At 39.1% G+C, this 14,978-nt stretch overlaps 1 protein-coding gene across 10 annotated transcripts in view; it reads right to left on the bottom strand.

Moving 5' to 3' along the window:
* diaph2 (diaphanous-related formin 2) overlaps positions 1 to 14,978 on the bottom strand; it is a 551,295-nt gene that overhangs the window by 289,065 nt on the left and 247,252 nt on the right. For all 10 annotated transcript variants that reach the window (XR_013818231.1, XR_013818232.1, XM_079839686.1 and 7 more), the window contains one exon: positions 12,709 to 12,823. Coding sequence is in view for 8 of the 10 variants with exons in the window: in XM_079839686.1 (XP_079695812.1) it covers positions 12,709 to 12,823 (115 nt within the window). In the remaining 2 variants the exon portion in view is untranslated. The remainder of the gene's footprint in view (positions 1 to 12,708; positions 12,824 to 14,978) is intronic.

The following is a 14,978-nucleotide window of genomic DNA, read 5'->3' as shown; positions in this document are numbered from 1 at the left end:
TTTCTGAAAAGCAGTGGAAACGGCAGAATGGACGAGGATAGTTTTAATTTTAAAACGCCATGTTAAAACTAAAACAAACCAGTAAACAGGGCCTTAAACCAACACTTATTAACTTTCTTTAGAATAAAAAAAAAAAAAGATGACAAGAGGGTCAGATACTAAAATTAAACTAAAATGTATTCAACTTGAAAAGAAAAGTAATGATCATTTAAAAATTCTAAATATTAATACACACTATAATTGTATATAGATAATACTAAAATAACACTGGAACAGAGTTATCCAGATTAATACAGGTGCTTTAGCAGAGTAACCATTCATACTATGGGCATGAATAAAAATGAAGTTAAATATAATGAAATTAACCTTTTTTTATGTATTAAAATAAATGCCACTTGATTGTATACCTTGTTATACAATCTTGTAAACCATCCATACATGTTGAAGTTTACTTCTTGGAGCCACTATATTCTCTCTCTGCATTTTCTCTGCTGTAAAGTTGACAATTAGCTGCTGGATCAAAGTTTGGAGTCAATCCCATTCACAGTCACAACTGATGAAATGCTTTCTATATTGCACCCTGTGGCTGTCTGCGGATGGATTTAGTGACAAGACGAGGGGGGGCTCCTGTGCCATGATGGAGGCTTGTATCAGCATCTAAGCAGCACACCACAGACACAAACACTTTCCACCTGTCCACTGCCAAGGGCTGACCAACACCTTAGAAAATTGGAAAGAAAAAAATGTGAGGAAGAGAGAGGCAGATAGAGAGAGAACGCATAAATAGGTCTCTACTGTTCTGCTGACTTGGAGTCTAAGTAAAGCATAGCGTACACAAAACATAAAAGAGCGACAAGCTTTTGTCTTTTAAAGACTGCAACAAAAAGCTCCAGTTTGTAGCCAATTCGCAGCGTGTGCCCATCATCAACTTGCGTGAGGAATTGTGAGATACTCAGAATTTCCATAGATGCAACGACACATTTCAGACTGGCTTGAAATCCAACCTGCCATTTGTCAGGCACGCACAAAACAAGGACACTGCATCCTCATACTCCTCAGAATTACAACTGAATTTTATTACACAAATGGCTGTCAATGTTAAGCATACAATGCATTTAAAAATACGTAGCTCAGGGCTCAGACAACTATCAAGTATACGTAGAACACATATCTTAATAAAACATATTCAAAATCCAGAGGGAAGAATGAAAAAACAGTGAACGTTACAATTCATATAGAATGCTTCCTTAAGGCAGTGTTGCTTTATGTTGAAAATAAAGAGACCTATCTTCTTTCATTTGTTTGCTTCCTTTCAAATGAGCACTGTTTAGAGTTGGTCAAGATAAACACGAGGTCAGAGATCACAAGAGCAGAAACAAACAAAATACAAAATGTCAGAGAAAGGGTCGAGCTGTCAGACCATATGACTCTCATACATCAAGTGAAAACCTCGAAAGCTGAGCAAAGGTGAGAGGTCAAGAAAACTCTCTCAAGCATTCAAAGGAGAGGACTTAAATGGTGATTGAACGAAATGGGGAGAGGGGGAAAAGGGGCACAGATCGAGCAAGGATCCATAGCAATCAGGCCTTGAAGACAGACTTGTAAAGGCACCATGAAATCAAAATATACAATCCTTATTTTTATATTAATATTGAAGCATTTATAATAATAAATACAAATATAATCATAACAATAATAATTTGTCCATGTACATCATTAAAAAAAAATCATAATCTTGATAAAAACATTTAACATTTCCAACCCTTTGCATCTACCCCATGCTGACAATTAGCAAACAAGTCACGCTCCTTTTACTCAGATATACGTCAGATAAAGTTGGTCAAGCTGAATGTTCACTAATCACTCAAAAAATATCAGTCTTGACTTACCTTAATGTCTTTGCTTTCCTTTGCTTTATGGAATTACAATTAAAGTTACATTCAATTACAATGGATGAGCACAGAAAAAGAAGGGAAAAAAAGAAAGAAAAGTAGTTCATACAACCTGTGCAGTGCAGTCAACATTTTCTGAAACTATTCAATAGCTCTTTGTGTTCATGAGTCAAGAATGAATGCCATTAAACATTTGTGAGGCATTCTTTTGTCAGATCTTATCATTGAATCTGTCATTCATAAAAAAAAAATGTTTGAAGGATTTGCTTGTGAATCCGATTGATCGGATTCTTCAGTTCGACTGACTCACTTGGGGGGTGAGAATCACGACAATGAGCAAACTTATGAGTGAATCATAACTTCAATTAGAGTATCACGCAAAGCTATTTTATGATTTCTGAAGATTTGGAATATAAGACTTTGAAGATTTGGAATTGATTGGACCACCTTATCATACTTTTGTGCTGCTTTTGTAACCATTTTGTCAATTCAGTCCCTATTTATTGTAGGTGTTTCAAAAAATGTATGAGAAACTAATTTTCATTTTTGCATTAGATGGAAGAAAGAAAGTCATACAGGTTTGGGACCGATGACATGAATAAATTATGACATGGATGACAGAATTGTAATTTTTGGATGAAATATCCCTTTAAATCTCACTACCTTCCATTCTTAAGCTGCTTTCAGGGGTTCTCTTGCCCACTCCCTTACTTTTTTCAATACCCTCCACAAACTTACTCTATTTTCCCCAAACTGTCTTTGTAACGCCGGTCTCCGATGAGGGCGAGGGCAAGGGCTGTTGTGTGGTTGCCTGGGCTCTCGGCTCAGCTTTCCACGAAGAAGAGGCTTTTCACACCACGGAGTGTGTTGTTGATATTCAGCGAGGCTTCATCTTCAGCACGCAGCACCGGGACTGTTTACTCGACAGGCGGGCGAGGGGAGGTGATGAGGGGGTAGCGAGCGTGTTGTCCCTTCTACTCTTCAGACCTCTCTCCGCACTCTCTCGCCACCCTGAACCAATTCCACCTCAGAGTCGCAGGGACAAATTAAACATGATAAGACTTCACCACACAGGGCTGGAGAGCAGGGGGAGAGGATCACACCGAGATGTGGCCTCTGCACCATTTTTGATTTGTATGGAAATTAGAAGTCAAACTGCTCGAACAGCCAATAAAGTTGCAGTCTGGGAAATGTAACATTTAGATAAGAGACTATGGCGGCAATTACCACTGATAACATGACCAGGAAAAAAAGAAAACAAAGCGACCGGAAAGTAAATAAAACCTAAATGCATTTGGATGATGCTGACACGATAGAGGAAGTTTATAAGGATTTTGTAATAGTTGTGTTGACTGTATATTTTGATCACTTTAAACAGATCTCTCACATCTTTGCAGTTTAATTACGATCAAAATCACACTGAACCAAGTTAATGTCATTTCAAACTTTAGAAAAAAACAGAAAGATTTACAGATATTACTGGCTTTAAGCACTCTGCCATTTGCTATGTACTTTACGTTTCTCTTTGTATCACCTAGTAAGAGAAACACTGGGGAAGAAGCTCCATTAACATATGCAGACAAGAATATCACCAAACAGCAGCAGCTACAGAAACACGCCCATCACCATGCCGTGAGCGGGGCGCATCTCTCTGGGGTATATGCAGAGTTCCCGTGCTCACGTTTGGGATGCCTCACTGTGGAAGTAGGTTTGATGCGGACCCCTGCAGGGCCTGAGAGGATGTGACTCCAGCCTAAATACATCATCTCTCACTGTCAAACCCCACGGCAGAAAAAAAATGCACATCTGCCCGGGAGACCATATGCCTCTGTAATGTGCCGTTGTTTTAATTTTCTTATATCAGTCTTGCTTTTACTCCCTCTAGGCTGCACGTGGAGGGCACACGTCACTATTTTGAAGAGCTGTTGATTATTCATGTACCTCATACTGACAAGAGAACTGTAAAAGATCAGGTGATGTAGGGCCTATTCATCTCAGTCTTAGCTCATCCAATCATATCACACTGCTGTACCGAATATGAGATCATCAGCAAATGTGAAACTAGAAACTCGTGACACAGAGATTAAGTCTATGAATATGAATGTTTTTTCTTTGAACAAATCAGAATGTCTTCACTAATGTCTACTTTTCTCTTTCCAGGGAAATTAAACCAGGATACTTGTCTTATAGTGAGTACTTGTTAAGATAATACGACTTGTTTAGCTGAAAGATATTCCACCAGAAAACTTTCATTAATCTCAAGGCTTAACAGCTTGGGAAGTAGCATTATATATTTAAAAGCTATTCCATGTATAACATATAATTATTGTGTTTCCATAGACATCTTTAGACTTCAAACTGGATTTGGAAATCCTGTTGCAGTAGCGTACAACAACGTCATCTTTTAACTTTCTCAGGGGAAATCAAGTAGACAAAAAGAAACAACTTCCACTGCCTACTCAAAAGTCATGAGATAAGCGCGCAAGAAAAAACTTTCACTTAAACATGCCCCAAATGAGGAGTTATGAGGCAAAGACTTCATTGAAAGTTTTAGAGTTTCATCGAGACAGGTAGCACGGCATGGTGGTATTTTCAAATGGGCTGTTAAGTGCAGTGGTTGCCCAAATTGCTCCCCTCTGAGATAAGATGATTAAAGTCAGTGGGACATCCAAGTGTAGCGATATGAGCCAAGAACGGTGGGGTATCCTTCTCAAAATGCACCGACTTCTGTATCCAGGTCACCCCCTGTGGCCTCTCTAATGCACAATAAACTCATTACAGCGCATTAATATTTAACTATCTAATTTTCCTGCATATGTGATTTATTAGAGAACGGCAAAAAATGAGCGAGACTGTGGGCCTAGGCTGAAGCGGAGCACAGTGGGCAAACAAAGAAAAATTAGCACGGGCCACATTGGCTTTATTGAGACAAATTGGCTCTGCGCATGAGAGCAATTAGAGAAATCGCTTTCTTTTCAGAAGCATGCCACCAGAAAGCAACTCTCTATTTTGGAATTAACATTGCAGATTCGATAAAGTCATCCGCTATCAGCAGAGAAGAATTAAAAGAGAGCAAAAATCTACAGCAGAGCTTCAAGGTCACAGAGGTACACAGGTATCACTTTAAGGCATGTTGGTTCATTGCTGCCCAGTAAGGTGGGATTCTATGTAGACTGAATAACTGTTTCAATAACATTTCAAATCAGCAATCAAATCTGATAATGATTGCATCAATTTCTGAAGTGGTATGTCTCCTCCTCCAATACTGTCTCTGAAGCCATTGCTGCAATATGCACTAGCTGAGAAAAAAAGTTTTGATTTTATAAAAGTGCAGGTGCCAAAACCAGTAGTGATCTGATGATAGAAAGAGCATGCTATCAAACGTGTGTGTTGAGAGAAATAGTGTGCGCATCTTGTGTGCACTTGAGTTTTTAGTGCAAGACTGTGTAGCCTTGGGTCCAGATGGATATGTTGACGTCTGAGTGATTTTCTGGAGTGATGAAAGAGAAAGAGAGAAAGAAAGAGTGGAGGGATAGGGCCAGAGTCATGTGGACAGAGCTGCACTGGCAGATGCTTCTATTCGCAATAAACAGCATCAGCAATAAACAGCTCTGTCCTTAGGGGAGACAAGTGGAATGATCTAACCCCCTGTTCAAAGCGCTTTAGCATGCTGCTTATCAAAAGCCTCCTTTATTATTTTACTGTGGCATTAAGACCAAGCTGTTAATATGAGCCAGACTGGAGAACAATTCCATTGCGTTCTGCATTCATCTGCCGCAGGGCGTAACGGGATTGGTTGGTATGGAAATAAACATAATTCTAATCAGGTGGTGGTCCTGTGTTATAAAGCCCAGTATGGAAACCTCAAGGAGCTTCTTTTCATACTGGAATCGGTTATGTGTTGTGTTATGTTACATAAAATACATTTGTGTCGGTTCGTGGTAATGCTTATATGTCCTTTTTCAAAGACATAACACTGCTGTCATAACAGATTAAAGGCTTGAAACTGACAAGGCAATTCAAGCAACAACAACAACAACAACAACAAAAACCTTTTCGGGAATCTTGATTCTGTCTTATATCTAACAATATGTGTAAGGATTTGAGCAAGCGTTTATGATATGCAGGGAAAAAAAACTGGTATTAAGAGCGTTCTGTATAGAAACAGAATAGTGGGCAGCATATCTGAGGCCCTTGATCACGAACAGGTTAGACTCCATCATTGAAGTGTCCAGGTCATTTGAGGACCCTCCATAATAGAGGTCTACAGCGAGGACCCAAGACCCGAGGACCCGGGACCCAGACAGGTCTATATTTTACTATATAGCCGGGTATGGGTGGGGTCCCAATCAATTACTTCGGGTCCTGGGTCTGTATAACATTGTGCGTAACAACTGAGTTGATCGAACACACCGCCATGATGGGAGTCAGTCAGTGCTGTTTGTGTTTTATAACTTGCAACTTGTAAAATTAGGATAAAAAAAACACGAGCAACCCCAGCCATCAGAAGCAGAGAGGGCGGAGTTAATACAAACGCACAGTGATCCTGAGTTTCTTGTTACTATTGTGTGCAACAGTAAATGCAAACAAACTTCAAATCTCAAAAACTGCTTGCAGCCTTGCACATGTTTTTAAATAACATTTATATTTAAATAACATATTTCAAATCATCAACAAAATCTGACCTGTCCCATGAATGTTTTCTACGATGGTGAAATTGCGTTCAAAAGCTTATATTTCAGGTTGATCCAGCTAACGCGCATGTGCAGTCTCAAGCGTGAGCACTTTCTTTCTCACATTTTTATAATAATATTATGAATGAACCGTCTTGTTATATTTAAAATCTTTGGTCAGACTTGGCTCAGAGAGCACAGAGATGATAGCAAATAAGTAATGCTAACGTCAGTGGCTATGAGTTCAAAAGTGCAAACAGTTGAAGTTATCTTATTATTGAGTTGACTCGAGATACAAAAAAAAAAAGCAAAACTGAGAAGTCACATTTGTCATCCGTGACAGCAAGTGGACTTTTGAAGCTGGAATAATGAGTGGATTAAGCATGCTCTTTCAATCGGCAAGAGAGGAATAATATAGATGGAACTCTCTAGGCAAGGAGGATTGTATGCACCACAGTCAGCTACAAGGGAAAAGGCTGCTAACTAGAGGTAAGTATTGTATTTTCGCAACTTGTTTATTGATTGTTAATGGCAATTTGCTGTGGAATATGTGCCGTTCGGGTCCAGTCGGGTTTGCGTCGGTTCCGGGTAGTAAATTTATGGCATTTTTCGGTTCTGCACAGGTCTGGTCCTATTTCAAATAATAGACGGGTCCGGGATGGTTTCGTATAGCACATTTACGGGTCTCTTGGGTTTCTGGTACAAATTTTGGGACCTGTAAAGACCTCCACTCCATAGCACAAGGATTAAGCTTTGGCAGGGGTACACAAGGATGTCGAGGTACTAAGAAGGAGGGAGGAGTGGAATCAGTTGTTCAGAGAGTTCAGAGAGAATTTTATGAAATTTTGGCTGATGAAGGGGGACCATGCCAAGCTCCTTGCGGGGGAGCTAAGGTACTGAGTCACAGCCATGTTTTTAAAAGTGAAATCTGACATTGATGTCTTGTACAGCTGGCAGACGATCAAAAAAGACAGAAAAGTGAACATTCACACAAGCACTGATTAGGAGTGCAATTCTTCTATGCATAAAATCAACATTTGCTTCGTTCGTGTATTATTACAAGGAAAAAAATAACTACAATTAACCATGGCCCCAGAACCCTTCCTTTAATAATTGTGATCATTTTCCATATAATGCAATTAATGTGAATAAAATGTTTAGTCGCTTGATTGATATCATTCTACCATTTGCTGCTGTATTATCATGCAGGACCTTGCTTTAATATGAACCACTGATACTGTGAGAGATATATGGAACTTCACAACTTGACCCTCACTTGCTTTTCATTGCTTTTTCTCTAGCTTTCTCTTTCATCATAAGCTCACTGGTCATTAAGAGACAAAAATGATGGTAGTCCTCCTTTTAGAGGTCAAGTGCTGCCCTGGGCTCCTCCTTCTCCATGAATTACTTCAGCATTGACACCAATTATTAAAATACATCTTCATTAGATCTCGCTTCAGAGCTCCATCTGTGGAGCAGCCAGGAGCGATCTTCACCACCCCATCACACTTAATTTACCCAGATCAAACTCATCTATTGCCTGAGCCACTCAAAGCACAGACAAAAGTGGGGCTGAGCAGTGCCTCCCCAAAAAAATCCATTTCAGGTTATTGCTGATAGTAACTGTTTTATGTATATGACAGAAAAAAGCTACGATATGACTTCATTCAACATCAATTTGCACTTCAAACCGATGCAAAAAAAAAACAGATTTTCTCACCAAGCAGGAAAAAGGAGGAGCATGTGCGATCACAAGGAATATCTGTGAACTGTTCAGGTGCTGCTGTGAGTTCAAATTTCAGTAAGAATTCATATGATGCACCATTGCTGATGTGGTTAATATTTTAAAAGCAACAAGCAATGCATGTCATCACCGTGCCGGAGAGTCAGACTTCTATTTTCTTGAGAGTGTATGTCAGTGGTGAAGAAAACCTATTAGGGCGAGAGGAGGAGCAAGTTTTGCAGCATCCATCTTATTTCAGCGGCACATAAAAGCGGAGGCGTTGAATTGCTTTTCAAATGCAGTAGGCCATGCCACACACTCAATCCACTAGTGTATCTGATTTGATCCCCCAAGCAGAAACACAAGCAGAACCATTGATTGATACCACCAAGCAAAGGGAGTCTGGGGGAAATAAGGAATAAGAGTGTGAGAGAGGGGGTGGAAAGGCCAAGCAACTGTGGCTACAAGGAAAACAACATTACAATAAAATCGGAATCTGACAAAGAAGATGATTTAAATTAGGTCTAAACTGCATTTCTGAAAAGGCTCAGGCTGCTTCTGAAGCATGTATTGACAAGTGGTGACTGTGGACAGACATGCTAATCTACAAGACTACAATTTGGGATGAAAGGGCACACTTTCTGTGCGAAATGGCACAGAACACAGGCACAGAAGAGCTTTCCTCAAAAGATCAAGCCCTGAGCATGTTTGCAGAGGATAGACCATTGATTAAACAAGTTAACAAGTATAGAGTATTTTCTTTATATCAGCCATTCTCAAACTGTGGTCAAACAGCGGTAAGCCAAACTGCCCCCAGACGGCATGAAGCATGACTCTGGAAATATACACTATTAATAATACATTTTATTCCATTTTTTTTTTTTTTCACGTTTTGGGTCTATAAGACACAGACATATGCCAGATTTTTACTTTCACAGTACAAAACATAAATAGGTAAATATTCTCATAAATATTATAAATAGGTAAATATAAGTCGCATGCTTGTGTTCTGAAATTTTAGTCCACACTCAAAATAGAAAAAGCTGGCTTACCAACAAAAACTGTTGTTCCATATGCCCTTTAAAGTCTAACAGAGCTGTTCCAAGTACACATTCTACACTGATGGGAGACATTTAAACTACATGGCTTTCAAAACTTGCAAAATATTAGTGTTTGAAATAAATGGTAAATGGACTGCATTTATATAATGCTTTTAACAGACCTACGGCCATCCAAAGCGCTTAACATTTGCCTGCCGTTCACCCATTCATACACTCATTCACAATGCACTGCATCCTCATGTATACAATTTTGTCAGTTGGTTATATGAACTGAACCTTTAATTTTACCTGCTCAAAGAAAACATGCTTCTTGAATGTAACCATCAAAACTCAAGTCTGGGCACAGAAGACAACAGGAGCATTTAAAACAAATACACAAAATACTAAAAGCCACTTCAGGAGGTGGTCTGGGCCGCATTACAGTCAAAACGAAAGTCTAAAAGCATCTGGTTGTTGAAACCACATATGTAAATTTTACTCCTCGCAACAATGCTGAAAAAATGAACGTGTGAGAGCGTGTTATGGGCTATATGGCATGTTATAGCTAGATATGACAGCGCTACTGAAGCTGCGTATCTCTTCATCAAGCCAGCGCACAAACTACCGAAAGTAAAGTCGTAGGTGCTCAACATACAATCATATTCATTAAAGGTAAAGAACTTGAATGATCTTACCAGTGCTGTTGCCACGCTCTCTCCTATTGCGGTCTTTGATTTTGAAATTAGCTGATGATCAATAAAATGCAGCTCATATCTGTTGTTTTCAGTGAAGTGAACTCCATTAAATCTGCATATAGTGCAAGAATTGTAGATCGGATTTAAATCCGTTTTTAAAAGATACATGTATGTGCCCAAGTGTAAATGAAATTGTTTTGATAAATCAGATAGCTTTGATTTACACACAGCGCGTGTGTTCTCCAGGTCGTAGCTGAAATGTGCCCAGATGTCGGCTTTTAAAGCAGTTGGAGCATTTTAATTACACGCAATCGCGTCTTGAGCTCCCTCTGACATTGTATGCTACCGCGACAATGCACGTACGTGACAAATGACGTCAGAAAATAATCAGCACATTATAATCGATTATGGTCTATTACTGAACCGATACCGAATCGTCCTCGTCTGCATCGTGATGCATTGAAGAAACGATTAATTTCGACACCCCTAATGGTATGCTTGCATAAATCAACACTTGCTTTCACTTGCATTCTGTCAGTTGGTTGGCCCTATTCCTCAGATGCTCAAAAAAAGTCTGAACCTCTTGAAATACATGGATCTAGAGCTTAAAAACCCTGTTGATTTCACTATATCTTTGTTTTGTTAAAAGCCATTTAACACCAGGCCTTTTGAGCAATGGGGGAGAAAGAGATGCTGTGGTTTTTTTGCAGTAAAAAAGGAACATGAAATGGAACAGAGCAAATACCAAATCTCAAACACCAGTAAGACTCCCACTCGGTGGGAAAACTAGACAACAGAGGCTTGTTTTGTATACTTTACAGGGGGCAAGAACACATTTACACCCCCTCGACTCATTGTTCATTACCTGACAATCACCATGATATAGATGCTTTAGCTATAAGCGAGTCGTCTAGAATGCATTTCCCTGGCACTGTTAGTCGGCGGACCACACTCACCACTACATAAATAAACCGGCAGTTGCGCAGACAAATGAAGCAAAGCTTGACCATTGACTGCTCTGCCAGCTCTGCAATGAGGATTTATAGTGTGTGGCAGAACCAAGCATCTGCGAGGTCTTATAAAGTAATTCATCCCTGGAGACTGCCAGCTGCACCAAGTCTAAAAAAATGCTGGAGACAGGGTGAGGACCCCACCCACCACCTCCTCCAACTGGTGGCGCGAAAGTATATTTTAGAGATGCAGTCTTGGCAGTACACTGAGACTCACTCATCAGATGGCACACAGTTCAAAGTAAGTAGGATTACCAGTGGTATAATATCTTCCTCTTTTCCCTTTCTGTCTTTTTCAGCGTTGAGGTTTACCAATGGTTAATAATCTTTTAATTAAAAATGGTACGATGAAGTAAGGTTATACTCGTTGTGTGAAAGTTTCCAGAATGGGTCCAAATCGCATCTTACACACTTCAAAGCTGGATTTTCAGAGTTCTAGCTTCATCTTAAAAGAGCAGCTGCAACTATCAAACACAGAAAAGCATATTTCATTCATGAAGACGTGCAGTTAGGGTTCAGAAACAGACCCGGGGAGAGACGAGTCAGTGGGTACGCTCCAGGCGTAATTGATAGGAACTGAGCCAAAGATGGGTCCCTGAGGAACTCCGCAACTCTTACTTATAAAACCTACACCTTTGCAGAGAAAAACTAAAGAAACAATACAAAGCGTAGAAGACTGAAACCTAAACACAATTATATCTAAAAAAGGTATTCAGCTTCACAGGAACAGGCTGTGTTTTTGTCAGCGTCTCAGAAGAGAAAGAGCAAACCCCAGTAGCAATCAGCAACGGTTATATTCAAGAGTCATATATGCACTTCTGCACATCTTCATCCACCACATTATGCTTAAAGTGTTGCCGGATGGAGTTTAACAGACCGATATAATATCAATACTGGGGAATAAGAGGATTTATTGTTATCTGGAGCTGTGCCAATGGGCTAACGCTAGCAAGCTCTACAGACCACGGTCAATCTGCTCTCAGATCAATTCACGCCAATGACTGATCATCTGACCGCCTAACACATGAGCAGACTCTTCAATTGTGCTCAATGTCTGACAGGCCCTCTGCAATGGCCCTTTATGAAACAGGCATTAAAATCTACAGAGGCCATTCACTGTCAAAGGTTCAACTTGCTGTCTTGCCGAAGGAAACATCCACTTTATCCTTCTCCAGCAGTGTGAATAAACAAGGGAAACAAACGCAGAAACAAACTGGCCGAAACAAAAGTACAACTCTCTGTACTGTAACTTTCTCTTGCGTTCTTTCTTTTTCACTGTCTCTCGGGGGGCTTCCAGTGAAGCAGAAAGGCAGCCAAGCTAACCAAGCATGTCTGTCCTCTGCTCCTATCGAAACCCACAGCCGCTTAGAGTATGGATACCGTGAAGGAAGAGGGATGCTTTGTAAACTGTCTCTGTGCTGACATGTAAAGTACACTTCCAACTCTGCAGCTCTGCTAATTGGCACAAAGCTAAACACTTCCTTAATCTGATTGTAGAAACTCCCATAAAAAAGGGAAGTTATGGGGAAACCAAGACAGCTTTATAAAGATAATTAAGATTTCACAGAGACGACTGGGTTCCGAAAGTTTGAAAGGAATAAAAGCAGCCATCAGGGTAGCTGAAACGACATGTTCCTATGTGATTAGGAGGAGAGGCAAAGCAGGTTGTCCTTACCTTTGGATTTAGAAGAGAAGGACAGTGAAAGCTGGCCGAACATGTCCGTGCTCTCAAACCGCTCCTCTTTGACTTTGAGCCAAAAGCAATTTTCCGCCATCTCCTGAGGCACTATCTGCAAGCACAGAAAAACTCCATCAAACACCAGCAGGAATATAGCAAGCGAGCACCAATGCACACTTAAGCACGCACACATAACAGCATGAATACATGAATATACACCACTAAATAGGATCAGACAATTTGAACTCTATTTGCATTTTACAGTGTGTATGTTTGTGTATATGTTTGTCATGATAGACAACTAGTCAATCAATTAAAGTACATACATACAGTACATATAAGTGTGTGTTACAACTGATCAGTCAACTAGTAATTAAGACAACTCACCAACTAGAATGTGAAAATATGTTGTTCTTATTCTAGAATATATGTGCCAATCCCTTGTGTATCGCTCTGTTTATGTGTGGGATTAGAATCAGGATCAAAGTTATGTAAACTCGCAGAGAGAGGTGGCAGTTTAAACTATGTATTTTCTCCCTTACGGTTTACATATAGTAACCTCCTCCCCCTCATCATTCCTGGCTCTTTCTCTCTGCTTCATTAAGATGCTGTGGTACTCGTCACCGTCAAAGCTAGCATGTGCGTACGCAATAAATTAGGTTTTGGCAGAATTTAAAGAATTTAAAGCCTAAGACTTTAAAGCTACTGTCTTTTGCTGAAGGAAAATTGAAAGAGATCTCCATACATATAAAACAGCCTCCAGTTTAGTGCACTGACATTTTTAGTAAAGGGTCTCCACAGCACAACAGCACCAGGGCAGTGGAAAGATTTACATGTTGTGCAATATGTATATGTAGTGAAATATGTAGTGCAAAACTACATATCAAACAGATGAAAGACAGGATGATAGAACAATAAAACTAAAGAAGACAGATGATTAAATAAATAGACAGATAATAGACTGATAGACAGGATAGACAGGATAGACAGACAGACAGACAGACAGACAGACAGACAGACAGATAGACAGATAGATTAGTTTAGATAGATAGATAGATAGATAGATAGATAGATAGATAGATAGATAGATAGATAGATAGATAGATAGATAGATAGATAGATAGATAGATAGATAGATAGATAGATAGATAGATAGATAGATAGATAGATAGATAGATAGATAGATAGATAGATAGATAGATAGATAGATAGATAGATAGATAGATAGATAGAAAGATAGATAGATCGTGGTCATAGATGTAAACGTAGATGCCTCATTAGCGACTGCACGGATCAGTAGAATGAGGCATCTACTGTCGATATATCTATAACCACGATCAAATTCACTCTCCGGAAGTAATGGCGGAGCTCAGAGACGATCACGTTCCTCTGTTAAGAGCTAAAATAATAGCATAAATACTGCTCGGTTTCTCGCAGAAACTGATCATTTTCGCTAGATAAGACCCTTATTCATCGTCTGGTATCGTTTAAAGCCATTTGAAGCTGCACTGAAACTGTCATTTGGAACTTGAACCGTTTGGGTCCCACTGAAGTCCATTATATGGAGAAAAACCCTGGACTGTTTTCATCCAAAACCTTAATTTCTTTTCGACTGCAGAAAGAAAGACATGGACATCTTGAATGACATGGGGGTGAGTAAATTATCAGCAAAAGTTTATTTAAAAGGGAACTAATCCTTTAAGGATTTCCTGTCAGCTATTACTTCTCTGGAGGAAATGTGGAGTTTCTGCTCGAGGGCGCCCTCTGGCTTCCAGTATGAATGAAACTTTTTGGTAACAAATAATAATTCTCTCTAAATAAATGTATATGACAATCCATGTTTTTCTTCAATGTACAGGAGATTTTATCCCCACAGTGGATGCAAAAGAGGCTCATATTTAATATTAAAGACATAGACTTTAAGAAACTGATATCACAGATAAAAAGCACAGATTTTTATAATATCATTTTTTACAATAAATCCTTAGACCTTTATAATGGTTTTTAGGCATAGGCTGTATGCATTTTAAGAGGTAACCCAGCAGTTCATTTGTAAAAAGTTTTCTGTAAAATATAAATATTATTATTATTATTATTATTATTATTATTATTATTATATTGTTATATTTATTCTTAAAAACTATTTTTGTTATTGTAAAAGTAATATTAACGTTATTGTAATAGTAATATTAATGTTTTTGTAATAGTAATATTTCTTATTTTGTTAAATATATTTTAGTTAGCAATAATAATAATATAATAATTAT

The sequence above is a fragment of the Gobio gobio genome, assembly GCF_949357685.1.
Source record: "Gobio gobio genome assembly, chromosome: 16".
In the NCBI taxonomy this organism is placed as follows: Eukaryota; Metazoa; Chordata; class Actinopteri; order Cypriniformes; family Gobionidae; genus Gobio; species Gobio gobio.
Note: the sequence above shows the minus strand (reverse complement) of the source record. Positions and strands in the feature narration are given on the sequence as shown.